Below are 26,915 nucleotides of genomic sequence, written 5' to 3'. Positions count from 1 at the left end.
GTACCTCATAAATACAACATTATATACATGGTAATTCTTCCCACTGTACCCGCCCTACCACCCATTCTCCTCCCACCCCACTTCCTGCTTTCTCTTTTGTTTTATCCAAGAAAGAGAAAGAAAAAGAAAAAGAAATAACAAATGGAGTAAAAAAAAAAAAAAACTAGCAGAAGTATTCCTCAACTGTCTATACAAGGGCGGATCTATGTTATTGCTTCTCGAAGGTGATTTCATTTTCCCCCCTTCCTCTTTTCCCTTCCTTCCTCCCCCTTCTTTCCTTTTAGAAACTTAAGTGTCTTTAAAGAAGAACCCAAGGATGTTACTTTTGTGAGCTCTTGGACATAACTATATCTTATGAGACACAGTAATATCCTCCTTTTAATATACTAAAAGGAAGTGATTCTTGAGAACAAGTTTTACTATTAAGTCTCATGGTACAACTCTTTGGGGACAGAGCTCCTGGACAGAAAGTTAGTGCACAGTGACTCTTGTTTATTTAACAAATAGGACTCTTACGTATGACATCAATAATTGCCCAAGGCTCTTGACATGATCTGTCTCGGCTATGGATGCCTTTTGGATCCACTAATTAGCTCCTGTTTTTAAAGCATGAACTCCACATAAACATGCAAGAAGAAAGCTACCTTAAAAACTGTGATCCAGATGTGTTGTGCTTTGGTAAGGAAAGGCCCAAGGTTGCAAAATGAAATTGCAGACGGCTTGAGATGGTCCTGCTTTCTAGGCAGGGGCCTTCACTTGGTACTGAAATCCCCATCCACTTCCCTGCCATCCCCCCAAATCAGCAGAGACAAAGCAGCCAGTTCATTAATACAATCATATTTATTACAATTTCCAGACTCCCATGAGACATTTCTCAAGCAGAACATTGCAAACTGACATTACTAGCAGCAATCCTCCTTACACGAAGGATTTCAGTTAACAATTATGAGGAATTCAAAGAGGCGATTATAAGTTACAGTTTTCTTTTAGCAGCTGGAATATGAATTGTGATACTATCAATACACAGAGTCATCCAGGTTTAGCCTTGTCTAAAAAATCCGTACCAAGTCCTGGTGTGGAGGGTTAGCAAATACAAAGGCCGATGTCGTTAGATGCCAGCACGGAATAAGCTAATCACTGTTGAAGACATGGCTCACGATCTGCTTCACTGTCAGTACAACAGAAGAAAGGAGTGGACGTTTGTCCTAGAACCCTGCTCACACACAATTCAGCCAGATCATCACTGTTTAAATAATACCTATAACATTTCTCATGTATTTTCTCCACAGCTCTAAAAACATAACATGAGACGTACATCACACAGTTGCTGTAAAGGAGTAAAATCAAAAGCAATTGCAATGTACTGGGAACAGCTTTTATACTTTCCTAAGGGACAGTTCCCACCTTTTCAGAGAGTGTGTTTAAAGAGGCACTAACTCTGGTTGCTTATCAAACTACTTTTTATTCTGAATAAATAAAAAACCAACTGAAGGTCTCAGGTGTACTTATTTGTCTCCTCCTAGATCTTCAAACCATCCAAAGCCATTGCTTGACAGAAAGCTTTCATATGTATTAGAGGAGTGCAAGAGAACTTACAGGCATTTGAAAAATACTCAACACACTGAAGGCTATGGAGGCCCAACCCGTCCTCAGAGCCTAGAAAACTGTGCCAGGAACCCCAAGGCTTATCCTAAATCCATCAACTCAATTTGCCAGAAAGTAATGACAGACCGCCCACCACTGCAACACAGGCCCAGAAAAGAGGCTTTTTTTTTTTTTTTTTTTTTTTTTTTTGCTTTACAGTTGCTAAGAAAAGCCTTCTGGGAGAAGAAAAACACAGACTGGTGAACAGAAGTTGTGGAGTGGGGCCGGCTGCATTCTATTTCTGGCCAGGAAGAGAAAAATGAAAGCAGCTGGGAAACACTCATCCCGGGATACTCTTCCCTCGCATGAATCTGGGTCTTCCCCCAGCAACCACTTCATTCACAAGAAATGCACAAGATTGGTGAGCTGTGGGGGCAGCACCAGTGACAGCTAGCTGTCCTTGGGGAATTTTAATTTTTCCCTAAAGGCAAAATTTGGAGCAAATTGAGAAAGGCAATTTACAGAATCAATTCTATTTCATGAATTTCTCAGCTGCTTCGGACACTGCAAAAAGAAATACAACATCCAGTCTGCATCCAGCGAGGTTTCTTTCTTTTTTCTCCAGGGGTGGCAGTGGCACAACTGGCAATCCTGAAAGGTGCTCCTGGCTCCTTCGCCACTCGGCATCCACTGACAACTCACAGCAAGGCTTCCTATGAGCCTTGATTTTAAGGCTAACAGTTTGTAACCCCTGACTCGACATGCACCATGCACAGAGAGCAAGGCACCTGCCTCAGACACTGCTAACTGTGGCGAACCCTGCCAGGAACAGCCTGCCTCTGGCGGTAAGACAGTCCCTGAGAGGAAGCACCAACACTGCACAAGAACAAAAGCCAGCCACCTCAAGTGCCCCGTCTACTCAGGACGGGGCAGAAGAACCACCTCTGTGTCCAGTGGCACAGGAAGCTGCTCTGGGTGTGAAACCCTATCTTCCAATTCTGTGTTTCTTATCACCTAACAAAGCTGGCAACTCCTGAGAAGACTGCAAGTGCACATATTCCCCTGTTTTAGAGATTACTTTGAAGAATGGAAGTCAGATGTTCAAAAATGGGTACTACTTTCCCTAAGCCTGTTTTAGAGAAACCGGCTTGAAAACATATGCCCCTATTTCAGAGATTACTTTGAAGAATGATAGTTAGATGTTCAAAAATGGGTACTACTCTTCCTAAGCCTCATCTCCGGACAGGCCTAGAGACCAGCACTGCTGCCTCTCTGTCAGCTGGGTGGGGGCTCAGGACCACAGCACCACTTCCCCTTTGCTTTCTTTCTCCTGAGAAGACTTCCATTACTTCCATAGCAGCTTCGTGACATGGACCTAGATGATCCCATTTGTTGAGCAGCACACACACTATTTGGATTTTTTTTCTTTCTTTTGAAAAATTCCTCCAATAATAAAGAAAAGGCAACCATTTTTAAAGACTGATTTTTCTAAAAATTAAGTATCATGCTTTGTACAAAAAAAACACATTTAGTCGATAGAATTCATTCCAAAATACTGTTCACACCAAAAAAATAAATGGGAAACACAGCACATAAGGCAGATCAATCACACATGGTTTAAAAATAATATTCACAAAATTGTCATGTTGGGGAGGAAACAGTCTATCAGTCCTTACACAGATGTATGAAAATTACATGTAAATGTGAAAGCAGGCGTGTGTTTAAAATAAATATGGTCTTGTTTGATCAGGCACTAAAATGAGTGTAAATTAATTTTATTTCTCTTGATTCAACAGTTGTACATTATTGGAAAAATACAGTATCTGCTGCAGCTTCTAGCTGAGGGACAGAGGGGCAGCCACACGGGGGAGACTGGCAGATAACAATTAAGACAGCCGTTAATTTGGAAGCTGAGTTTTAGACACACTCTTTAGAAGATTTTCAGAGTGGAGGATTCCAAAGCTAATTGTTCAATTGAGTTCATAACCTAGAATCTCTATAAACTAGTGCATCTGATCTAGCTCTACAATATACTTTAACATGCATTGGAAAAGAAAACCAAGTAAACAAAACAAAAAACTAAACTTCCACAAATCCCCCTTTGGGCATGTATCCTTGTTGGATGCTTATTTCTCCCTTTGGTACTATCAGATAAACCCCTTGAAGAGTTCAGGGGAATTTTTTCTGATAATGACCAGACAAGATGGGGGCTGGGATGCAGGGGTAACAGCAAAAAAAAGTTACTCTCCTCTTACTGAAGATAATCATCTGAAAACTTCCACTGTCCCCCAGAGGAAGGAATGCAATATGGAAAACAGTCCCTGAAGACCTCACTGCCTGCTCATGATAGCTACAAGATCATAACCCTGACACCTAAGGAGATGACTTTCTTATGTAGCACCTTCTTACAGAGCTATGACATAGAGCTAGTACAAACGCCTCATGGCAGTTACACATGTTCAGACTGCAAGTAAAATGCCTTCCTACAGCTCCTTGTCACATGCCCCTGTGAGGTAGGTGTCTGATAGAACTGAGGCACAGACGGGTTAAGTCTGCTCACCTTGTATCGCATGATGAGCCAGTGGTCCAGCTAGCAGAAGAACCAGGAGTTCTGCTCCCTAACCTTTATTCACCCTGCTTCTCAGAAGGCCTATCTAAGTGACATAAAAAATACAGCAGGGGCATGATGTCTTCTATGCATTTCTTATTTGCACTTGAACATAAGTTACCAAAGATAAAACCAAAGAGAAACTGACAAAACAAAAAAATCAATATGGCCTAAGAGTCTGTATCAAGGTGCAGCCTTTGCTGCATAATATGATTCAAGTAGAAGCATTCACAGGTGCTATGGTGTTGCTGTTACTCAAGCCAGGCTGTGGGGAGAGCGTCTCTTCAAACAATACTCGGTGTACTTCTCAAGAATCTCTTTGGCCCGGCACAAGGAAAGAAAACTCCCACCACTATTTCCGGGTGAGACTGTTCTGGCAGATATTCTACACAAGGCTAGCCCCACCTGGAAAGGGGCCTCAGCCACGCGATGTGTATCACCGAGTTCACGCAGAACCCTTTGAAGTCACACAGGGAGGTCACAGTCTCCTGCCGTAAAGCTCACAGGACAGTGCACACTACGCACAGGGGGCAATACCACGGGGTACATGCACTAGCACCATGCCACAGAAGTTAGAGAGGACAAGAAGCCACCACATGAGTATCTACAGGTCTCATCTGGGAAGCCATCTGCAGAGGCCACCTCTAAGGGGAGGACTGATGAGGTCCTCCGGTCATGTCCATAATAAGGAGAAGGATCTAATCAGAGAATTCTTTGCTAGCTGCTTCGAGCAGGCCACCTATCCAGATTTCACCCCTAAGTAAGCTGGGAACTTTTCTAGATCTTACATTCAAAGATATTAAATTTCATTTCTTAGCAAGAGAATGGTGTAGCACAAAACTCGAATTACAAGATCTGAGTATAGGGCTCAGAGCACATCACACTGCTACTTAGACTCAAATCCATGACTGCTCAGAGCCCTAGCTCTTAGAACTGAAATAATTCTTAGTTTTTTTACTGGAAGATCTTGTATTTGGTTTGAGAGTCTGCAGTAAACGATGACACCAAATCGGGTGTGTGCACCCATATGTGGCTTCAGCCTTGATCTTAAGCAAATACCCATCCTTCTATCATAGCCTGTCCTCTCCTGGAGTTCATCTTCCAGAGGGCCGAGCCTGCTCTGTCCTCTGCACATGCAAGACCAGAGGGAATCATTCCAACTCAGGTTCACTGGGTTACGGATACAGCAGAGCAGCGAGTCATGCACTTTATTTCTAAATGCCAAGGCTCAAGTGAGGCTGAGCTGGTCACTGTGCAAGATGAACCAGCAGGACATTCTCGCCTCGAATAAAAATCTGGTTTATGTGTCGAGTAAATACCTGCTGGTAATCCACTTTGGGCTTTCGCTTTTTCTTACGGGGCTGGCCCCTGGATAGCGTGGTAGCCCTGGAGAAGGTACCTCCCACGCTGGATCCATCTGTCCGCGTGGTTCTCCCTGACACCTCTGACCTGGACTCCTCCCTGGCAGAGGCGTGCAGGGAAGAAGGGACGGAGCGGGAACGCTTGTGGGAGCCCCGGTCAGTGTCTCCTCTTCCCCAGACTGAGGCCACCTTCCAGGTAGACGTCTGGGAGTATCTGGACAGAGTGGAGTCTTCAACTGCAGACTTGGAATCTGCTTCCTTCTTGGAGGAATCTTGAAGTTTCAGCCGATCGAATAGCTACAAGGACAGCAATGACCAACATCAGCCTCTCTTCAGCCTCCAACATCCCTCCACATACAGAACAAGATGAGGTTCCTCAATTATGCTCTGTGGACATTTTGTTTTGCTAATTTTAAAAGGTCAATGATCAACTTTCTCTTTCTAGCTAGAGCTCAGGTAAATCATTCAGTGTGTCAACAGAAAAGGTACTTGCTTACTTCTGTGTTATAAAGCTAGAAGATTTTTAAGTTTTGTTAAGAGGTAACTTGTTGATCAAACACTCAGGTTACAAGCACAGACACACTTGAGATAAAAACCACTGTAGACCTCAGTACCACAATAGGACGGCCAGCTCACCGGGCCCCGGCACCTGCATTCCCGAAACAGAAAGCTTGAAGGGCACTCGGAGGACGGGGGAGCTGCCTACCCTAGTCAGAGTCAATGAAGAATCCCGTTCGTATGCTTTGCCTAGAACAGGTTTTCGGTAGGTCTCATCCACATCAGTAAGTGCCTAAAGGAACAGCCCAAAGGGGAGAAAAGGAGGTAGAATTAAAAATATTATTTTTATAGCTTTCAAAGAAAAAACACGGCAGAATAACATCCAATCATAGCAGAACTAAACCGGTGACACAGCTCTTGGGCAGAAGAGAATGGTAACACCTGACAGCTTCTGAGTAGGATTTCCAAGCTGCTCCCACCAGACTTGCAAAGATGGGTTTCTTGCATTGACAGTGAAGCCATTTAAGACAACACAGCAGAGGTCTTTAAATTTCAGTGTGCATAAATATCTTCGAGGCCTATTAAAATGCAAATTCCAGGATACCCTGCTACAGATTCTGGTCGTGTAGGTCTGGGAAGAAGATAGGAATCTTCTTTTGAACAGAAAGCCCGGATGTTTCTGGCACAGGACAGCTTTGGAACCCTGGGAAACACTGCTCTGCTGCTGCTGTACCCTCCTTGTTTCTGTATCTTAGGAGAGCAACTGACAGAGAACTGCTACAGAATCCTCATCCCTCGGGTCAGCCTCCCAGGACAGCTGTAGGATCAACTGAGACTGTGTCAGAGCGGTTACTTGAGTAAGTATAAATCACCCTACAAATATAACCTGATAGGATTATTACTACCATTGTCATCATATACATTCTATTGAATTCCTTCCCTTCAAAAGTAAAAATATAATAAAATCTCTCCTCCATATTTTTGAAGTGAAAAATTGAGACTCAGAGAATTTACCTTGCTTAGTTGCCAACTAAAGTGGTGAACCCAGGATTCAAATTGGGTCTAGGGTACAAATTCCTAATGGTTGAAAATGAGGTCTGAGGATTCATAAATACCTGGGATAAAGTCTGGTCCTACCACTTACTACCAATCTGATCTGTAACCAATCTTTCAGTTTCTCTGGACACAACTTCTTCATCTGTGCAAGGGCCCTACAACTCACTCACTGAAAGACACACCTAAGGTGGACGCAGTCTCTGGCACACAATTGCACTCAGTGACTATTACCAACTGTTGACTGCCTGGCTGGGACAAAGCAAAAGGGAAAGCTGGGCATGGGAAACCACGGGAGAATGAACACTCAAAAGCCCGCTGCTTCCTGTTCTAACCACCTCTTTAGAGCTGTGAGCAACACATCCCCTCTCTCTCAAATGGCGAGTAGGAGACAGCAGGCTTCCAGAAGGGTGGGGTGTGGTGCCTGCCTTCCCAGGCAACTCGTCACCAAGTGCTCTTCTCATTCGTGCCACTTCAACTCTCTCCTTCTCAGCCTTCCCAAATACAGTACGGTCAAAGTTCCTGTCTGAAAACAGCACAGAGCCCAGCCCAAGGGAGAAGGCAGTACATATTTTTAAATAAATAAAAAAATGATTGGTAGGAAATTAATTTTAAATTGCTTGACAGAAGAAATAAATTATTTCTTAAATCTGGGTTTCTCAACTTTGGCATTAAAGACATTTTGGAGTGGATAATTCCTTGTTGTCGGGGCGCTGTCTTGTGCACTGTATGATGGCCAACAACACCCCAGGTCTCGACCTACTACCAGATGCTGGTAGCACTTTCCACCATGAAGAAAACAAAATGTCCTCAGACACTGCCCAATATCCCTAGGAGGGAGGGAAGAGTAAAACCAAGCCTAGGTGAGAACTGCTACTGTTGTTCTCTGGATGGGTATCAGGGTTGTTCAGACATGTGTATGTAAGATTTCGTCTCCAGCCCCTTGAGAAAGGCTTCATTACCATATTCCAGAACTTGTCAAATGCAACCAGGAAGCCTGTACAGACTCCGCGAAGTCCCTTGAAAGTGCGGATGTGAACATTGACCTTCACGCCCTCCCGGATACAACGATGGAGTTCGCCCAGAGGGCTGCCTTCGTGTACTGAAACGAGAGAGGAACAGTGAGTACAGCAGGCACTCATGCCCAGAATTAACAGGTGAGACCACCCAACCATGTCCAGCAATACAAAGCAACCTCCCCATCTGATCAGGAAGGCCTGTGGCAAGTGGCCAGAACAGAAACACCCTGAAATGAGACGAGATTCCAACAGTGTGTGGATGAACCGAATGTATGGATACCAGCAGATGTTCCATGACCCATGGGTCCTTTATTCCAGGATGTCATCAAGTCTAAGATGCACCATCAATACCACTGCACTGTACCTAACAGCAGCAACACTTTTCTCAATTCTGTGCCTTAAGCCAACATTTTTCAGAATAATTCTCAGGAATCACAGATCCAACTTGAGCTTACCAAACCAAAAATTTTGTTCATGTTTGAAAGAAATGAGCTGTATACCATGTCTGCCTTTAAACATGTGTGCGGCGGAGCTGGCACTGTGGCGTGGCGGCTAAGACCACCGCCTGCAGCATCAGCATCCCATATGGGCACCAGTTCATGTCCCAGCTGCTCCACTTCTGATCCAGCTCTCAGCTATGGCCTGGGAAAACAATGGAGGATGGCCCAGGTCCTTGGGCCCCCTGCACCCACTTGGGAGACCCGCAGGAAGCTCCTGGCTCCTGAATTTGGACTGGCGAAGCTCTGGCCGTTGTGGCCATCTGGGGAGTGAACCAGTGAATGAAGACCTCTCTCTCTGCCACTGTCTCTCTGTAACTCTGCATTTCATATAAAATCAATCCTTTTTTTTTTTTTTTTTTTTGACAGGCAGAGTGGACAGTGAGAGAGAGACAGAGAGAAAGGTCTTCCTTTTGCCGTTGGTTCACCCTCCAATGGCCGCCGCGGCCAGCGCGCTGCGGCCGGCGCACCGTGCTGATCCGATGGCAGGAGCCAGGAGCCAGGTGCTTTTCCTGGTCTCCCATGGGGTGCAGGGCCCAAGCACCTGGGCCATCCTCCACTGCACTCCCTGGCCACAGCAGAGAGCTGGCCTGGAAGAGGGGCAACCGGGACAGAATCCGGCGCCCCGACCGGGACTAGAACCCGCTGTGCCGGCGCCGCTAGGCGGAGGATTAGCCTAGTGAGCCGTGGTGCTGGCCTCCTTTTTTTTTTTTTTTTTAAATGTGTGCAATCCTTTCAGAGAGAATGGCCTTTTGGCTCCACCAATCTGAGATACTCTACACACAAGCTCTCGTGAGTGACGAATGTTTCCATGTGCAGAATCCTCACTCCAGGAGAAGTGCTGTTTGTATCCTAGGCCTCGATGCTGCACAGGGCATCCACTTGGCCTCCGGGTAAGCATCTCATGAAAAGAGCAGCATGCCACCTCCCTGCAAGGAGACTGCAGCTACAGATTTCAGCTTTTATTGTGAGAGATTCTTCGCCTCAGAGCTTGGGAGCAGGGATGAATTTTATTTTTATCATTTCATGGTAACTTAGATATCACAATATGCTATCTACAGTACAGAAGACTTCCCCAAAGAAAACTTCTTCCCCTGCCTCTACCCCTTCCCCCATATGTCTCAGTCTTCCTTTTCTAGTTCTGCAAGGCAAAATTCTTTGGCAGGTATTTGCCATTGACAGTAGACAAATCATCTCTGTGTTTTGCCTCTGGGGTATAAGGAACAACCATCCTACACTGCAGTCTGGGAAACTCTGTTCTTCTTGGCCACCTTATCATTCCTGCACAGGCTGGTTATAAACAATGGCTGTGATAAGTTAATAGAAGAAAACACCACCAGGGGTGGGGTTTGGCATAGCAGTTAAGATGTGATTTGTGACACGCACCTCTCATATGTGATTGTCTGGATGCAAGCCCTCACCCCACTCCCAATTCCAGCTTCCGACTGATAGAGACCCTGCGAGGCAGCAGGTGATGGCTCAAAGGTGGATCCCTGCCACCCACACCAGGATGGCATTCCTAGCTCCTGGATTCAGCCTGGCCCAGCCTCAGTTGTTGCAAGCATTTGGGGAGTGAGTCAATGGATGGGATATCTCTGTCTCTCTACATTTCAAATAAATATAAGAATAAATATATAAAAATTAAATTAGAAAGCTGCTAGTCTCCCTCGGAACGCTTCCTTTTTTAAAAAGAAAGAAAATACTCTTGGAAGAAAACGACTTAGCAGATGAGAAGTAGGAGTTTGTCAGATTGAAGATTTGGCAGTAAGGTACAGTTGGAGACAAAGTGGCAGAAACACTGGCCTTGGGAAGGAGCCTGAGAACTTGCTGTGACCTTCGCCACCCACCTCTCTACTAAGCAACACTTTCAACCTCTGTACGCGTTTGATGATGTGTGTGGGTGTGCATGTATCTGCATGTTATAGGCCCGGTTAAGTCAGGGTCAGCTGTCTGAACTGGTGTGTAACCTAGTGAATCACCTTTTCTTCGCAAGTCCATTTCCCTCTGCATAAAAAGAGGCTAGTTAACTTCTAATTTCACAAATGAGTCTTTAAATTTCACTCCTTAGAAACTAAACACAATGTCTGGATTATTCCCTTGCCAATACATAGGTACCATCCCTACCTCCCAAATACGTGTGTTAAAAAAAAAAAATAGGAGCATTACTTTACTTCTTCCCCCACACCCTCAAGCATGTATCCTAATTAAATAAATACCAAACTCAGCTCTTTCAACTCTCACATCTGAAACTTCCTCTGCATTTTTTTCCTGCAAAGGTTGAGTGAGGTGTAATTCCAGGGAGCATTTCTCCTCTTGTGTGATCAGAAACACAACACTAGCATCATCCAAGACAGCCAAGAGCCCAGGCAAAAGCAAGCCCCTGTTCTCCGAACGCTCCCTCTCTTTCCTGGCATCTCCAAAAGACACAAGCCACCCTTCTACAACTTAAGAGGGAAAAAAAGCAGACTCCTTAGGCTGAAGCAAGTTATTCTTCCCAATTCCAAACCCAGGTCGATTCTCAGCTTCCCTCTTCCTTATCCCTGCTGGGAGGGAGTCCCAGCACTAAGTCCACTAAGTCCAGACAATAGATTCTCAGTAACTAAGACCTGCCCTCTCCTTCCTCTCTCCACAGAACAGTCCAGCCCAGATCCTCATCAGATGATTAGTTTACTCTCTAAGTCTCCTCACTCCCCTCATTCACATCCACATCGTCGTCATCATCATCATCATCATCACTCATCCCGGGGCCTTGCGTGTAAGTCAGGCCCTGTGGTAAGTTTAAATTAGAATACATTATTTTATGCAATCCTCATAACAATCCTAACAGATATACACTATTATTTCACCCCATTTTATAGATGAGGAAACTGAGGCTCAGAAAGGCTCAAACAATTTCTTCAAGGTCGCTTGTCTGGTAAACTGCTGAACCAACACTGAAAGCAGGCAGGTTAAATGCATTCAGACCTGGGGCTTTTAATTAAGACAAGCTAAAAGTAGTAATGGAGGAAGGCTGTTTGGCACAGTGGTTAGGATATCACTTGGATACCTGCATCCCATATGGTTTATCTGGGTTTTAAGGCCTGATTCTGCTCCCCATTCTAGCTTCCTACAGGTGCACTTTCTGGAAGGCAGCAGGTGACGGCTCAGGTAGTAGGGTCGCAGCCACCCACACGAGACCTGGATTGAGTTCCTGGCTCTAGGGCCTTTGGGAGAGAACCAGTGGATAAGGAGGTCCCTCTAATAATAATAAATTTAAAAAAATAACCATAACAACCCACGGTAACAGTGACATTTAATGTTCACTGAAAACCTCCCTTTTGTGCCAGGGAACATTATTACTATAAATGCTTTAAATGCGTTAACCAACTGAATCCTCACAACGATGTGAGGTACTACTACTGCCTTCCCTCTACAGAGGAAACTGAAACCAAAAGACTCTCGATAGCTTCACCCAGAGTAGAAGATGTGCAAGCCAGTGGACAAACCTAGGCAGACTCTACACATATACTGAAACTCACTTATGGCGCAGCTATTTATTTGCCACAGCGTAACCAAGTCGCACCTCCGACACCTGCACCCAATATGGGAGTCCCAGGTTCTAGGACTCCCTCCACTTCCAATCCAGCTTTCTGCTAACGAGCACCCTGGGAGGCAACAGGCTATGGGTCAAGTACTTGGGTCCCTGCCAGGCACATAACAGACCTGGATGGAGTTCCAGGCTTCTGGCTTTGGCCTGGGTCAGCTGTTGTGGGTGTTTGGGAACTGAACCAGAGGATGGCAGATCTCTCAATCTTTATTTCTCTGTCTCTTGCTCGGCCTTTCAAAAAATATGTCACTTTAAGATTTTAAATCCCACTTTAAAAGCATGAATTTTTCTACTGGTAAGTTATACCTTTATAACTTGATTTTGAAATAATTATTACCCTCAACTATGCCCTTCTTCAACTGCAAGACCTAAAGCTTATCCAAGAAGTCGTTCTTGAACAAATCTAACCCTCACCCATGCTCGGGTCACTTCTGCCTCTGCAGGCCATCAGACTCTTTGCGATGTCAAACTCTCCACTGTCTCCAGGGTCATAATTAACACTTTCAGTGGCTAGGGAGTCTCTGCAATCCTGACTCCATGTGTGCATTTAATATGCAAAGCCGACAACAGGTGTGTTTAATAAAGGAAAGTCACACCCTGTCTTAGCCATAACGTGCTCCAGAGTAAAGCTAACACAACTGACCACAGAGCAATCTCTTCAACAGTCTCAGTAGCAAAGCAGTAACTGGTAAAGTGGAAATAAAATGTTAGACCCAGCGTTGGAGTTGATTTAAATTTTAACAGGCAAAATAAGGGTCCCCAAACTGCTCTCGTTTCAGGAGAATGCACACTGTTTCTGTGCCACTGCTGGGCAGGCAAGGCAGCGATGCTCTGCCCCGTCAGTCACCCAGCAGTGGCACCATGACAGCACACAGCTTTTCAGGATGCTTCTCTCCTAATAAACACATTTCTAGGAATGAAGCAAAACAGCCCCTTGTTTAGCACAGCCCTCCATTCAAAAGGCGGCACTTTCATCATGGAACAATTTCATTATCAGGATGCAGACGCTTTCAGTGGCTAAGTAGGTCACTGCCTTCACAGGGCAGATGTCAGAGCTGCTTGCCAGATGAAGACAGACAGAACCCTGGGCTCTTTCTATTCCATTTACACGGGACCCAGCACGCATTCGAACGTCGGCTGCTTACAGCGTTACTCCAAGGATCTATTAGGAGGCACCAGGAAATTCTCCAGTGCCGTTCACACCTTCAGAACTCTAGACAACCTGCGCATATGTTAATAGGAGCCTGACAGACACAGTCCCACACCTCGCTACAGACCAGTGTCTGTTTTGGTGGCATTTTGTGCCTGCTGCTGCGTTCCCACACTTGTGACTGAGTAATGTGAACATACGTGCCCAAGACTTGCAGCCCTCAGCCCTTCTCCTGCTCGGCGCACCGGGGGAGTGAGGTGCAGGGTTTAGCAGATTATAACCCCCTGCGCGACCTAAACACATCTCCCCACGCCCATCCTGCTCATCCCCAAACGACTGGGACCAAACACTCCCCTGACCCCTAAAACCGGCCGTCCGCCGCCCCGCCCCCAACTTCTGTGCTCTCTCCTCCCACCTCCCCCGGTGGTCCCCAAGACCTCTCACCGCCTCCGCAGACCTCCCTGCGAGGTCGCCCTTGGCTGTGAGCGTCCCCAGCCCTCCCCCCGCCTACCCCCTGCTCCCACGGGCCCTTGCTGCCACGGACCCTATTACCTTTGCAAATCTTCCCCAAGGCTCCCGATACCCACACAGCCTTACACTCGGCCCCTCCTGCTCATGCAGACTTGTCCCCCACTCCAGGCGACCCTCCCCACCGTCGCTGAATCTCCCTGCAAACCCTCGCCAGGGCCCTGCCCCTAGTACGTGCAGACCCCGCGCCAAGCCCCGACCACCCCGCAGACAGCCCCGGGGCTGCCGGCTCCCGCTTCCCCGCCCGCGGACTCACGGGGCATTCGCGTGAGCACATTGCGCGGCGCCTTCCTGCTCCGTCCCGAACCCCGCCGGCGCGCCCCTGCGGCCCCATCCCCTTCCTCCTTGACCACCATGAGGCGGCGGAGGCGCTGGATGCGCTCGGGGTCCGGGGCGGGGGCGTCGGGCCGGCGGCGGGACCTGCCCAAGGGCCCCGGGGCGGCGGCGGGGGCCCCCGCGCCTGCGGCCGCGCTCCGCGCCCGGCCGCGCCCGCCGCCCCGGCACCCGGTCCTCAGGAAGCTCTCGTACTCCGCCAGGTTGTTGAAGCACGGGGCGTTGGGGTACGGGATGGGAGGCACGCGGGGAGCGTACAGGGCCAGCAGCGGGTCGAAGCTGTCAGAGCTGACGTCCAGCCGCGGGCTGGGCGGGCTCGCGGGGCTCCCGGCGCGAGCCTGCCTCGCCCCCCGCTCCCGCTCCTCCATGTTTGAAAGGCCCGCAAGCCGAGGCCGATGGGAAGAAGGAGCGGGACCGCCAGAGGGCGGCACTGCGCAGCCGCAGCGCGGAGTCGCCCTGCGCGGCGCGGCCGCTGGGGGGCAGCACCTGCCCACGCTTTGCCCTTGCCGGGGGGCGTGGCGCATGGCCCGCGCCCAGCTGACCGGTTGACGCTGTTAACCTGATCTATTGCAGTGTCTCGTGCATATTATTTGGGGCGTTTATTAATACTCCTGATACCGTGGGGTTGGAGCCTGGGATCGCGTTTCAAAAAATCCTAAGGCGTCTCTGCTCTCGGGAACTGCAGCCTAGCTTGAGCGGACGGGGCGGGAATAGGACAATACACATTTCAATTTGCATCTATGCTGAGCGCTGCTCGGGAGTTGAGGGACCTTTATCACTTCATTTTTCTAAGCATTGCTAACTGGAGTAATCAAGGATCCAGCTCTCGGAAGACGGGATGGAAGATGCCCAAGATTTGATTCCTAACTTGTGACTTCATAACCTGTTTAGCAAAACATTTATTGTTCTTATTTGAAAGGCAGAAAAACTCCATTTTCTGGCTCCCTTTCCTGATTGAAACGGCTGAGGTTGGTCCAGGTCTAAGCCAAGACCTCAGAACTCAATCCAGGTCTCCCAAGTGGGTAGCAGGGACCTAATTACAAGAGCTATCACTACTGCCTTCCTGGCTTGCCTCAGCAGGAAGCTGGAAGATGGGAGCTCAGACTGCCATCTTAATAGCTATCCCAGCGGCCCACCCCCATTTTTTGGTCTTTGATGTTTAAGAGACAGTTTAGACGAAACACCCAGACAGCTCCTCCCCATTCAGTAGAGCCAAGCTATTTCCAGCCATCTGTAGGCCACACAAGCCCCCTTCCCACCAGCACTCTCCCAAACTGTCATCTCTACACTAGTTTTTGTGTGTCTTAGTTTGATTTTGAAAGGCAGCCCGAGAATACAGAGAACCTCAGTAAGATGGAAATATACAATACACCTTCAAAGTTAACACACTGGAATACACACTACAACAAAGAAATAAAAACCTTCCAACGGCTTCCAAGCAACATTACAGGTTTTGTTGTGCTCCAAGTATTTAACATGGTTTATTACTTGGGTCAGTTCTCCCTGGTGAAACGAAACAGGCAAAACTGAACTGTTGCTAATTGTTACAGGATCACCTGGGACCCCTGAGTGCACACTTCATTGGGTTATCTTGCACATGTTAATACCTACTTGTTGGTCATTTTGATAAAAAATGCTACCAATTTACCACCAAGTTAAACTCACCAAGAGCAAGTTTGTCTTTGTTTCACCTCTTCTATCACAGAGGCCTTTTTGCCCAAAGTGCTGTGTCTCAGACAAAAGGAGCTTTCAGAGTGCAAGTCAGAATGCTGAATCCAAATCTTCACGAGGGCAGCAGCTCAAATTCGAACTGTTAGTAACCATCCCCCCATCCCTCCCCCCCCCCTTTTTTTTTTGCACAGAGCTCTGTGAAGCCCTGCTCTGAGGAGGTCTAATCTTCCTGGCCCAGACATAACACATTTAATTCATATATTTGTTTAAGACAAATAAACAGGCTAAAGGAGTTGAAGCTTTTATTTTTTTTTCTGAGATTTTAGAAATTACCAAACCTGAGCTCCATCCCCTGTTCCTGCAGAGTGGGGAGAACAGGAAGTGGGGGGGGCATCGACAGATGGGGTGTCCATTAGTGAAGGGATAAGGCTAGCTGTCACCCTTTCAAAAATACATTCTCTTCTTGGCTGTAAATTCTGCAATGCAACACCAGGCACTGGGACGTGGGCTGTCTCTTAATTAAATCTTAACAGAGCCAAATAATGTTTTTCCTCTAAAATATGGAAAAGGACAAGAGGAAATGCGAGTTTTCTCACCAGCCAGCCCACTACCTCCCCTTCTGTAGCCAAGAGCTTCGCACTGCCGCTTTCTGTGGCTCCTCGGCCATCTCCGCTGGTCCCTTAACAGGTGGTTATGATGCCCCCTCGGACACAACGGACATCCTGACCCCTCTGCCTGCATTCACATGCCGTTGTTCTGAGTCCCTACAAGTTACTTGACAATCTTTTTCAGGGAATCCAATCGGAAGGCAGCACTGAATGAAGAACATGAGGTCAGTGCTTCCCAGCCTCAATCATTCACGGCCACGTTTTCTCTCCTCTACACACACAAATTCTTCCTTCCCAGGATGACGTGAGAGGCCTTGCAAATTGGCAAGGTACTGATCATGCCAACAATCCCAGAAAATTAGTCCATGGAATCTGTATACTGCGTCCCCAAAGAACCATGTATTCCTCCAGCCGAAGTTGCCAATTCTGGAGACTGGCACACCCTGCAGTGTTCCCTGGAATTCCTGAATTCGGAGGCCTTGCGGAGGCATCAACCCATGCTGATCTTCCGGTCTGCCAAAGGTGAATGCCAGTACTGGGTGGCAGAAGTGTGATTTTCAAGGGCACTGGGTTCTGTAGTGAGGAACAGGTGGCTGAGAGTAAAGTTTGGGCTCCTCTTCTATTGTAGGTGAGAAGAGCTGACAGGTTTCTGTAAGATTTATGCCACAATCTGAAAATGACTCATTCTGCAAGGCATGACAGACTTCTTGCTTTACCAAAATAGTACAATTTTGAGGAAAAAAAAATCAAGGAAACCAGGTTCCAGCACTGAAAAAAGGTGTTCTGCTGAAGTAACACACGACACACCGCCCCCGTCCACCCTTTCCTCCCCTGTTCCCCTTCCAGCTTGGGTCGTGTCATTGCTGACACAGCGCTCTGGGTGTCAAGGCTGTTGGGGCCACCCAGGGCAAGCAGAGGCGGGGGAACCTGCTTGGTTCAGCATGCCAGCACTGAACAGGACGGGTCAGCTGTCTTCACTCAGGATCTCTGGATGCTCCTTCCAGAAAGCATCCCCAATGAGATCGCAGTGCAAGGCCACTGGCTTAGACCTGGTCCGGGTCACTGCCATCTTTTTTCCTTCCATTTCTGCTGGCAGCTTAACCTCTTTCGTTGTGACTTCCCCCACCTATGGGGAGAAGTGAAAGGAGCGACACTGTTAACTCAAGAGTAAGTTTGGGAGACAAAAGAAAGATATGGGGGAGTTCACCTGTGCACTTGACACACTTCTAACTGCCACACACGCAGACACTCATGTGTCTGTTCTTTACAATTAAAAATATTTTTTATAAAGCTATGTTACTCTATCCTGAAAAGAAATCTTAGGAAGAGAGAAGGGTTTCCACACTCGTGAGCAGCACTCACAGAATTAAAGGCATTTCTTCCTTCCCACCTGCATTAAGCAGTCATCAACTCTGTGCCAAAGAACAAATGTGTCTGAAAATACTAACACAAGAGCTGAAATTGCCAGTCGAAGGACTGGCTCTCATGGAACCAGTCAGTACAAAAACATTCCTTTCAGAAAAAAACACCTTATGTGAAAGAAATTCAGAAAAATCATCACGTCCAAGAGCTGTACGGAATATTAAGTATGACTGGGGAATCTCAGGAAACTTCTGAGATTCACAAAATCCTCGTCTGCAACATCTCCTAGTGCCTTCCTATTTTAGTTATCATAGGGTAGATCACTTAATGTATGTTCACTGTGGGAAATGAATGCAGAAATCTTCAACCTAATTTACTTATTTGAAAGGCAGAGTTACAGAGAGGGAGAGGGAGAGCCAGTGAGAGGTCTTCTATCTGCTGGTTCACTCCCCAGATGGCTGCTATGACCACAGCTGGGCCAGGCCAAAGACAGGAGCCAGGGGCTTCATCCAGGCCTCCCCTGTGGGTGAACTGGGCCATAGTCTGCTGTTTTCCCAGGCACTTTAGCAGGGAGCTGGAACAGCCAGGACTTGAACCAGCACCCATATGGAATGCTGGCATTGCAGGTTGGCAGCTTAACCTGCTGCTCCACAATGCCAGCCCTGCACTGTACCCTTCTGAAAGGGCTTTACAGGCTGTGGGGTAAGCATGACACCAAAACTAAGTGCACTAATTCTATAATTCTGTGGGAGGATTCCATGCCACTACTAACAAAACAGACCTCCAATGATCTACTGTGCTCCTTTTGCAAAGAACTCAGTATCTGTTAGTAACTGGAGTGACCCCGGCATACGGGGAACGGGCAGGACAAACTGGCAATGGGCATAGGCTCTCCTGCTTTCCTGGCCTCCACCTCACTGGAATGAGACTGCCTTACCTTCTGCCAGATCAACACAGTTCCTTTGCGATACATCAGCGGCTCATTATTGTAGTTGATGTTGAATTCAGAAAACAGAATCTCATTCTTGTCTGCTGCGAGAGTTCCCTGGTAAAAGAAAATAGACATAAAAGGTCTGTATGTCTTGTCTCTCCCCTAATGCCACCTATCTATTCTGCATTGAGTTTCCAAAACAAACCAAGAAGTAGAAAGACTTATCAAACATCTTATAATTACTAATGAATTTTTATCTCAAAAGCAATTCAAATCTTATTTAAATAACTACATTCATAAAATTCTCTTCTGGGGGCTGGCATTGTGGCTTGTGGGTTAAGCTGCTGATCCCAAAAGGGGACCAGTTTGAGTCCTAGTTGCTCCTGGTCTGATCCAGCTCCCTGCTAATGGCCTAGGAAAGCAGTGGAGGATGGCCCAAGTGCTTGGGCCCCTGATACCCTCATAGGAGACCTGGATGAAGCTCCTGGCTTCGGTCTGGCCTAGCCTTCGCCATGGCAGTCATTTGGGGAGTGAAACAGTGGATGAAGATCTCTTTCTGTTAAATAAATCTTAAAAAAAAAAAAAAATTCTCTTGCAGCAAGCACTGGTCAAGGCTATGAAAGGAACAGGAGGAAGTAATAGTAACCGAGTGCCCCTTGTATACCAGGCACTTTATGCTTCTTTTCTTTCTCTTTTTTTTTTTAATTTATTTTATTTGAAAGGTGAAGTTACAGAGAGGCAGAGAATGCGAGAAAGAGAGAGATCGATCTTCTGTCTGCTGGTTCACTCCCCAAATGGCTACAATGGCTGGAGCTGGGCTGATCCAAAGCCTGGAGCCAGGAGCTTCCTCCTGGTTTCCCATGTGGGTGCAGGGGCCCAAGCACTTGGGCCATCTTCTACTGCTTACCCAGGCCATAGCAGAGAGCCAGATTGGAAGTGGAACAGCCGAGATTCAAACTGGTACCCATATGGGATGCTGGCGCTGGCACTAACAGTGGCTTTATCCACTATACTACAGCACCAGCCCCCATGCTTATTTTCTGATTTGATCATCGTTTCCATTTCCATTTTAGAAATGAGAAAACAGAGGCTTAGATTCTAAAATTACCCATGGTTGAAGATTACTTCATTCTTCCAAGAAGAAATCAAAACCCAAACCTGACTCTTGCAAACTCTGGAGATACCTACTAGTTTTCCTATTATTACCATATATAAACTTCATCACAAGTGTTATTAATAAAGGCAATCAGAAGGTGTCAGGTACGGTGCCAGCAGCTGTCACACTACTTCATCTCACAGTCATCCTATAAGCAGCACCACTACCTGGTAAAAAAAAGCCAATACTAATTTACCACTGAAAATGTACTTTACATGCTCCTGTGTTTGACATGTGTCATGCCAGTTCATTTTGACCTTAAACCTATAATACAGCAACTATTATTTTTCACATTTTACCTACGCAGAAGTGAGGCAAAGAGGATAAAATTAAACATGAGCATAAAAAAAGAGCATGGATATTTGACTCCCAGAACACATACTCTCACGACACACAAGGATCATAAGCCCAAGAAATGACAGGTGCCCAGCAGGGCCGGGTATGAGCAGAGGCCTGGTGGACCTCAGATGGAGAAGAGCACGGTGCCTTGTCTACAGAGAACAGTCAGCTCGCAGCTCCACCTGGGAATGCAGAGCCTCTGTCCATCAGCTGAGCACATGAAAGCTCAGGGCAAAGTCATAACCCACCAGGCCTACAGAACAGGCAGGTGGCAGAGCCGCTCCTGTTACTTCCTCCAAAACAGAGCTCTAAAAGGGGGCTAAAAAAAATTGTGAAGGGAATGTGAAAAAAAGTGCTGCCAGACACGGCCTATGGTCAACTATCTGCAGCTAAGTGTTAGTATAGTCGGATCATACCTGTAATCTCCCCTGGGCTTGTACCGGAGTCAGTCCAGATTGTTGTACGAGTGCCCAGAAGACTGTATTATAAAGATTATTGATGTGACCTGTGAAGAGAACACAGCATCGTGTTTATATACGTACAGCATCTCCTCTGTAAGCACACGTTCAAGGGGTACCAGAGCCCTGCCCCTCTTCTCTGGGAGACATTCTGTGACTTGTCCAAGATCCTACCCAGGGAACACAGCAGGAAGGGGCAGGTAGAAAAACAGCTAGTTCCTAACCAGAGTTTCATCTGGCCATTCCAGTTATACTCTGCATAAATCTGTTAACTTGTGCATTAACCGTGGGGTTACTTTCAAAGTTATTTGGTTTATAGTATCCTGATCTCTTTTCCAGTTTTTCTGGCAAAATCAAAATAGACCAAATGAGTAAGAGCCTCACAAACATCACCACAGTCCCGTAAGGCAGGAGTCACAGCTCAAATACTGAAGCTGGCGTGAACACAAATGTGTAAAGCAGTGGCAGATCCCAGGGGACCACCAAAGGGCAAACACCGGCACAGTGGCGCCTATATGTGAGTGATGTGAAGGCAGCTGCCACCCAGGCTCTGTTCAATGCCAAGGCAAACGCAGAGCTGATATGGTCTTCTGATTTAAAACAAGAAAAAAAAAAACTTGTGGGGAGGTTTTAGACTCTTCCAATTAAAAAAATATTTTAAAAACTTTACATACTAGATTCCAAACGAAATATACAAGAGCCTGTTTCAGACAGACACCTTTAATGCATGCACCTGGTGATTTAACCACACCTGACTACTGGTGCCACTTACAATCTGCTTGTCGCCAACTGAGGTAGTCCTTTAAGGTCTGGTTGCTAGGATACACCACCACTCTTCCATCAAAGCCTGGGGGATACAGAAGGGGCTGGTCCTCAAAGTAATCGCGCCAGTAAAACACATAGCTAGATGCAAACTGGGAGGCCACGTGAGTCATGAACTTACTTGCAAACGTAGGCACATTGGGTGGAGCAAGGAAAGAGAAAAAACATGATATTAATTCAACACCATACAGGGCCTAAGGGTGCAACAGGGAGATTACACAAACCGCCCAGCAAGCCAAGAGATAAAATGCATTTGGTTAAGAAAAACTACTTTAAGGTCTTGGTTTTATATTTTGAATGCAGACTGTCTTTCCTTCCAGTCTTATTAAGTAAATTATTAATACCAATTTTTTTCTCTGAAGGATGTGATGTGAATTCTTGGTTTAGGCATTTGTTTTCAGTCTTTGAATGAGGGAAACATTGTTTTAAAAGCACAGAATTTATCATATGGGTTTCAAAATACTGCCAAATCAAATGTAAGATTTATTTATTTTCCTTAATTAAAAATTTAAACAACACTACAATGCATGTAGAATGTCACTGGCTAAGCCAACCTATGAGTCATCAATACCACTTTTGTATTCTGTTTCTAGTCCGAATGTTCGAAGCCAGACCAGGCTAGAAGCTAAGCTGATGGGGCACAGAGGGGAAACTAAGATAAAGAGACAGCTGGACTGCTCAGGTATCTGGTGGAGTCCAGAAGCCTATCAGGAAATAAACATCCACTCTGTGACTCTACATTATGGAAACCTCCTCTGTGATCTGTAACTGCAATCAAGGCAAACAGAAAACCAGCTACTGGTAGGCAGTGTTCCGCAGAGGGGAGGCGGGGCCTGGAATTACCTGGCTCTTCTTTTAAACCAGTTGCTTTTCCGCTTGAACACAAAGCTATACTCGTCACTCTGTCCATAAGCGATCACTATATCCTCCAATTCTTCCATTACCGTCTGTGCGCATTTGGTCATCAGGTGGAGAGCACGGCTGTCATTTGGTTTTGCAAAGTTGTGCTTCTCAGAGAACCTTCACAGGGGAAAGAGAATAGGGACGAGGGCATGGGTGTAGGAGCTTGAGATTAAGGACACAGATGACAGAGGCTGTTATGAGGAAAATACTTCACAGCACTGTGAACCAAACACTCCGGCAGCCCTAACCTAACCCACTTTCTTGAGAACTCTAGGTTTGTCCTGCCCCGAGCAACTGAGAAAAAGGGACACACTGCTAAGCCTCGCGTCCCTTCTCTGAGAAGTGGGGATGTAGAGTATTCACCTCATCCGCTTCCAATTATGCCTGTCTCAGAGGACATGCTCAGTCGCTGTTAGTGACCATTATGAATACATCAGCCCCTCTTTTAAAAACTTAAGCTCCTGTGTTTATTACGTTTCTTTCTCCTTTGTGAACGCCTTTCTTGAATCCAGTCCATGTGGTGTGTGACTGATAATGACATATGGGCATCCTGTAAAGTGTCCCCCACAGCAAGGCCTACATGGAGCTCTTAAGTCCGCACGCAAAGATAGCTAACAGAATCGCTGTGTAATTGGCTGAGGAATTTAAGTACGGTGCTCCAGGCCAAGGCCTCACCAGGGGGCATCTTGCCCCACTTATTGCCCGGACTAGTTCAAATGTAAGCGCTGTCCTGGCTAGCACCCAGGGAGATGCTTAGTGCCGGGCGCTCATTGGCTGCCACGTTACCCCGGCAACCGTGAGCCTGAGGCGGGCACGGTAGGTGCCGGACTCCCCGGAAGCGAGGGCGCACCACGCCGCCCGGGGCCGAGCTCGCTCACCGATGGAAATTCCGGCCGTCCAAGCGCACTACCACCCAGCAGTGGGCCAGGCAGGTGTCGTCAGCCTCGAAGTCCCGCACGTACTCGAACTTGCTTTTTGCCATGGTCGCGCTTAATTTCAGGCACCGTCTCAGCGTGGAGGAAGCAGCGGCCCAGCAACCGCGAACCTTAACCGGGCAGGAGGCCCACATTCCCCGAGCGGAAGGGAAAGGCCCAGACAATCCCGCCCCGGAAGTCTCCGCTTCCCTCCGTGGCCGCTCTAGCCTTGGGGGGAAGTCGTCATCGCCCTCTCGTCTCTCCTTGTAGTTCGCAGGGCACCGGGGACCGAGAGGGAGATGTCCTTTCCTACGTGAGGTAGGCGCTGGCTCGCCTTTCTTCTGCGGTCCAGAAGCTTTTAAAAATTTTGTCCTAATCAAGTTTGAGAGCGTGGTTGTGATGGTTCCCGCCTTCTAAGTAGCATTTATGAATTCATAATATGAAGTGTGTCAAACGAACGGAAATACATATAATTAAGACAACCAGCAGTTTATATCCGCCAGCCCCTGGTGCAGTGATGATTCCTTGCCCGTCTGTTTTCGCCACAAAATTGAAATCCCTCTTCCATATAAGTGATACCGTTTTTCCACTCGGCTGGCGTATTTTCCAGTACCATTATTTCAAGGCGTGACTTTTTAAAAACAGGTGTGACTCAGTATTCCAACATACTGGTGTGTTAGATCAACTTTACTCTCAACTTTCTCACCAATAAGTAATCAGAGGCCCCATGTTGGATTTCTTGTTGCTTGTAGATAATTGTAACAACACAACTGGAGTGATCTGTGTGATTCTATATGGTTTATATAATGCTGTTTCAAATTCTTGACATTTTTTTCATCCTCAAGAAAAATACGCAATGTAAAAGGATTTACCGTGGAAAGTCTCTCACTGACTGCTAACCTCACATCCTACAGGCAGTAGCTGCCGCTGATTTCTTGGATATTTGTTCCATGATTCCTCTGGCTCCACAGCAGTATCTGCAGCCATAGCCACCCTCCTCTGGCATGTTCTCAGTAACTTCAGGGGAAGAATTGACAGTTTCCTTGGTAGACGCAATAAGAAAGAATAAGTTACATAAGGTCACGTGGCAGAGCCAACACACAAATCCAAAACATTGTCCCTCTTTCCTCGCTTCCTGTTACTTTAAAGTCAGTTTTCTGTAAGTTATCATTGCTCACCTTTTATTTCCACAACCTCCCCTCTCCAGCCTGATGAGGAGACAGTCAAGTCCTACTTCTCCAGGGACCCTACATTTATTACTTAGAGGGGCCAATGTTGTGACGCATCAGGCTAAGCTGCCACGTGCAATGTCAGCATCCCATTTGGATGCTCCTTGCTACCAAACCAGCTCCTTGCTGATGCGCATGGGAAAGCAGTGGATGGATGATGGTCCAGTTGCTTGGGTCCCTGCACCCATGTGGGAAAGCCAGATGGAGTTCCAGGCTTCTTGCTTCAGCCTGGTCCAGCCACAGCCACTGCAGTCATTTGGGGAGTGAACTGGTGGATGGAAGATCTCTGTCCATCTGTCTCTATCTATAACTCTGTTTTTCTTTTTTTTTTTTTTTTTTTTTTTTTTTTTTTTTTTAAGATTTATTTTATTTATTTGAAAGACAGTTACAGAGAGAGAGGTAGAGACAGAGAGAAAGGTCTTCCATCTGCTGGTTCACTCCCCAGGTGGCTGCAATGGCTGGAGCTGTGCCAATCTGAAGCCAGGAGCCAGGAGCTTCTTCCAGGTCTCCCACGTAGGTGCAGGGGCCCAAGGACTTGGGCCATCTTCTACTGCTTACCCAGGCCATAGCACAGAGCTGGATCAGAAGTGGAGCAGCTGGGACTAGAATTGGTGCCCATTTTGGATGCTGGCGCTTCAGGCTGGAGCTTTAACCCGCTGCACCACAGTGCCGGCTGTAACTCTGTTTTTCAAGTAAATTTTTAAAATTTTTATTTATTTAGTTAGTTAGTTAGAGATTTATTTAATTATTTGAAAAGCGAAGTTACAGCAAGGTAGAGGCAAATGCAGAGAGAGAGAGACATCTTCCATCTGCAAATTCACTCTCATCGTTGCAAATGGCAGCAATGGCTAGACCTGGGCTGATCTGAAGCCAGGAGTCAGGAGCTTCCTCTGGGTCTCCCATGTGGCTACAGGGGCCCAAGGACTTGGACCATCTTCCGCTGCTTTCCCAGGCACATTAGCATGGATCTGGATTGGAAGTGGAGCAATCAAGACTTGAACTGGTTGCCCATATGGGACGCCGACACTGCAGATGGCAGCTTTACCTGCTATGCCACAGTTCCAGCCCTTAAATAAAACTTTTTGAAATTACCTATCAACATGAACCCTTGATTTTTAAACATGTATTTCCCAGGGGTAAGCATTTGACACAGTGATTAAGCCATCCCTTATCAGACTGCCAGGGTTTGAATCTCTGCTCTCGTGTCAGCTTCCTGCTAATATGCAGCTAGTGATTTCTGAAGAAGCTGAGCCTCTAGCACCTACGTGGGAGACCTAGGTTGAGGTTCCCCCATCCTTGACCTGGCCTACCCATGGCTGTTGTGGCCATTTGGGGAATGAATCAGCAAACAGACGAACTATTGATCTCTCTCTCTCTCACTCTCTCCTTTCTTTCACTCTCCTTTCTCTCTCCCTCTCCCTCTCCCATTAAAACAAGAAAAAATTCTATTTCACAGTTCTTTTCATTGAGGGAGATCAATTGACGTCCCAGAGCAAAAAAAAAATATTTTAAATACCATTTCCAGTTAAAAGAAACTCCTTGGAGAAATGGCTGGTTCCATACTGTGACAAAGAAAATTCAAGGTGAGCGTAGAGCATCATATTGTGCCAGAAAGGAAGGAAATGTTCATAGACTGGTGAGGGGCAGACATTTGGTGCAGTGGGTAAGCTACTGCGTGGGATGCCTGCAACCTATAGTGGAGTGCCTGAGTTCAAGTTCCTCCTGCACTCCCAGCTCCGGCATCTTTTTGATGCAGACCATGGGAAGCAGTGGCTCACATACTTGAGTCTGCCACCCACAAGGGAGAATTTAGTTCCCTGGCTCCTGGGTCTCGTCTGACCTAGCCCTACCTGTTGCAGGCATTTCGGGGAGTAAATCAGCCAAGAGGATGTTCCTTTCTCTCCCACCCCACTTCCCATCCTTCTTGTCTTTCTGCCTCTCAAATAAAATAAATACATAAAATTTTTAAAGAGTGATGAAGGCACGTCAAAAAGATGAGAAAACTTGATGGGGCTCCCACTGAGACAAATTTGAACATCAACAAGAGAAATTGTTATAATTTAATCAATATAATATATATCCACAAGTTCAGAACAATACTTGAAAAAAACTAACTTGCTACCAGTAGAGATGATTAATATACTAACTTCTTACTCTGAAAACTGATTCTTGAAGGGACAGAATAGGCATGTAACCTTGCTTTGCTCTGTGGAAGTATAGTTTATTCCCATTGGATAAGAGAAAGCTGTTAATAGGTTACCATGCCTCCCATCCAACACCCTGCTAATGTGCAGCAGATGATGGC

The 26,915-nt window shown here is 46.7% G+C and overlaps 2 protein-coding genes across 3 annotated transcripts; both read right to left on the bottom strand.

Moving 5' to 3' along the window:
- Positions 1–821: 821 nt before the first annotated feature.
- On the bottom strand, positions 822–14,627 carry LSM11 (LSM11, U7 small nuclear RNA associated). The gene is made up of 4 exons (XM_051843563.3): positions 14,141–14,627; positions 8,067–8,206; positions 6,260–6,343; positions 822–5,850 (listed from the first exon to the last, which is right to left on the bottom strand). Exons 1-4 carry the CDS (start codon positions 14,583–14,585, stop codon positions 5,440–5,442), a joined length of 1,080 nt encoding a protein of 359 aa, XP_051699523.1. The 5' UTR covers positions 14,586–14,627; the 3' UTR covers positions 822–5,439.
- Positions 14,628–16,173: 1,546 nt separating this feature from the next.
- On the bottom strand, positions 16,174–23,625 carry THG1L (tRNA-histidine guanylyltransferase 1 like). 2 transcript variants are annotated; one of them, XM_002710341.6, is made up of 6 exons: positions 23,346–23,625; positions 22,408–22,584; positions 21,515–21,684; positions 20,701–20,789; positions 18,796–18,903; positions 16,174–17,622 (listed from the first exon to the last, which is right to left on the bottom strand). In XM_002710341.6, exons 1-6 carry the CDS (start codon positions 23,534–23,536, stop codon positions 17,461–17,463), a joined length of 897 nt encoding a protein of 298 aa, XP_002710387.3. In that variant the 5' UTR covers positions 23,537–23,625; the 3' UTR covers positions 16,174–17,460. The 2 variants fall into 2 exon arrangements, with proteins under 2 accessions (XP_002710387.3, XP_017196713.1); XM_017341224.4 differs by having other exon boundaries at positions 21,515–21,589; positions 23,346–23,585.
- Between the last annotated feature and the right edge of the window lie 3,290 nt (positions 23,626–26,915).

Source organism: Oryctolagus cuniculus, chromosome 6 (assembly GCF_051225735.1).
Source record: "Oryctolagus cuniculus isolate XC-2025 breed Fujian yellow rabbit chromosome 6, ASM5122573v1, whole genome shotgun sequence".
In the NCBI taxonomy this organism is placed as follows: domain Eukaryota; kingdom Metazoa; phylum Chordata; class Mammalia; order Lagomorpha; family Leporidae; genus Oryctolagus; species Oryctolagus cuniculus.
Note: the sequence above shows the minus strand (reverse complement) of the source record. Positions and strands in the feature narration are given on the sequence as shown.

What these genes read in the sequence shown, in the direction of transcription:
- LSM11 (XM_051843563.3), bottom strand. Translation starts at nt 14,585, where the DNA reads ATGGAGGAGCGGGAGCGGGGGGCGAGGCAGGCTCGCGCCGGGAGCCCC. An exon ending in TGTGCTCACGCGAATGCCCC is followed by an intron (nt 8,207 to 14,140) that starts GTGAGTCCGCGG and finishes CTCTCGTTTCAG; the next exon opens with TACACGAAGGCAGCCCTCTG. An exon ending in CTTCATTGACTCTGACTAGG is followed by an intron (nt 5,851 to 6,259) that starts GTAGGCAGCTCC and finishes CTGTCCTTGTAG; the next exon opens with CTATTCGATCGGCTGAAACT.
- THG1L (XM_002710341.6), bottom strand. Translation starts at nt 23,536, where the DNA reads ATGTGGGCCTCCTGCCCGGTTAAGGTTCGCGGTTGCTGGGCCGCTGCT. An exon ending in GACGGCCGGAATTTCCATCG is followed by an intron (nt 22,585 to 23,345) that starts GTGAGCGAGCTC and finishes TCCCCTGTGAAG; the next exon opens with GTTCTCTGAGAAGCACAACT. An exon ending in TGGTTTAAAAGAAGAGCCAG is followed by an intron (nt 21,685 to 22,407) that starts GTAATTCCAGGC and finishes TACGTTTGCAAG; the next exon opens with TAAGTTCATGACTCACGTGG.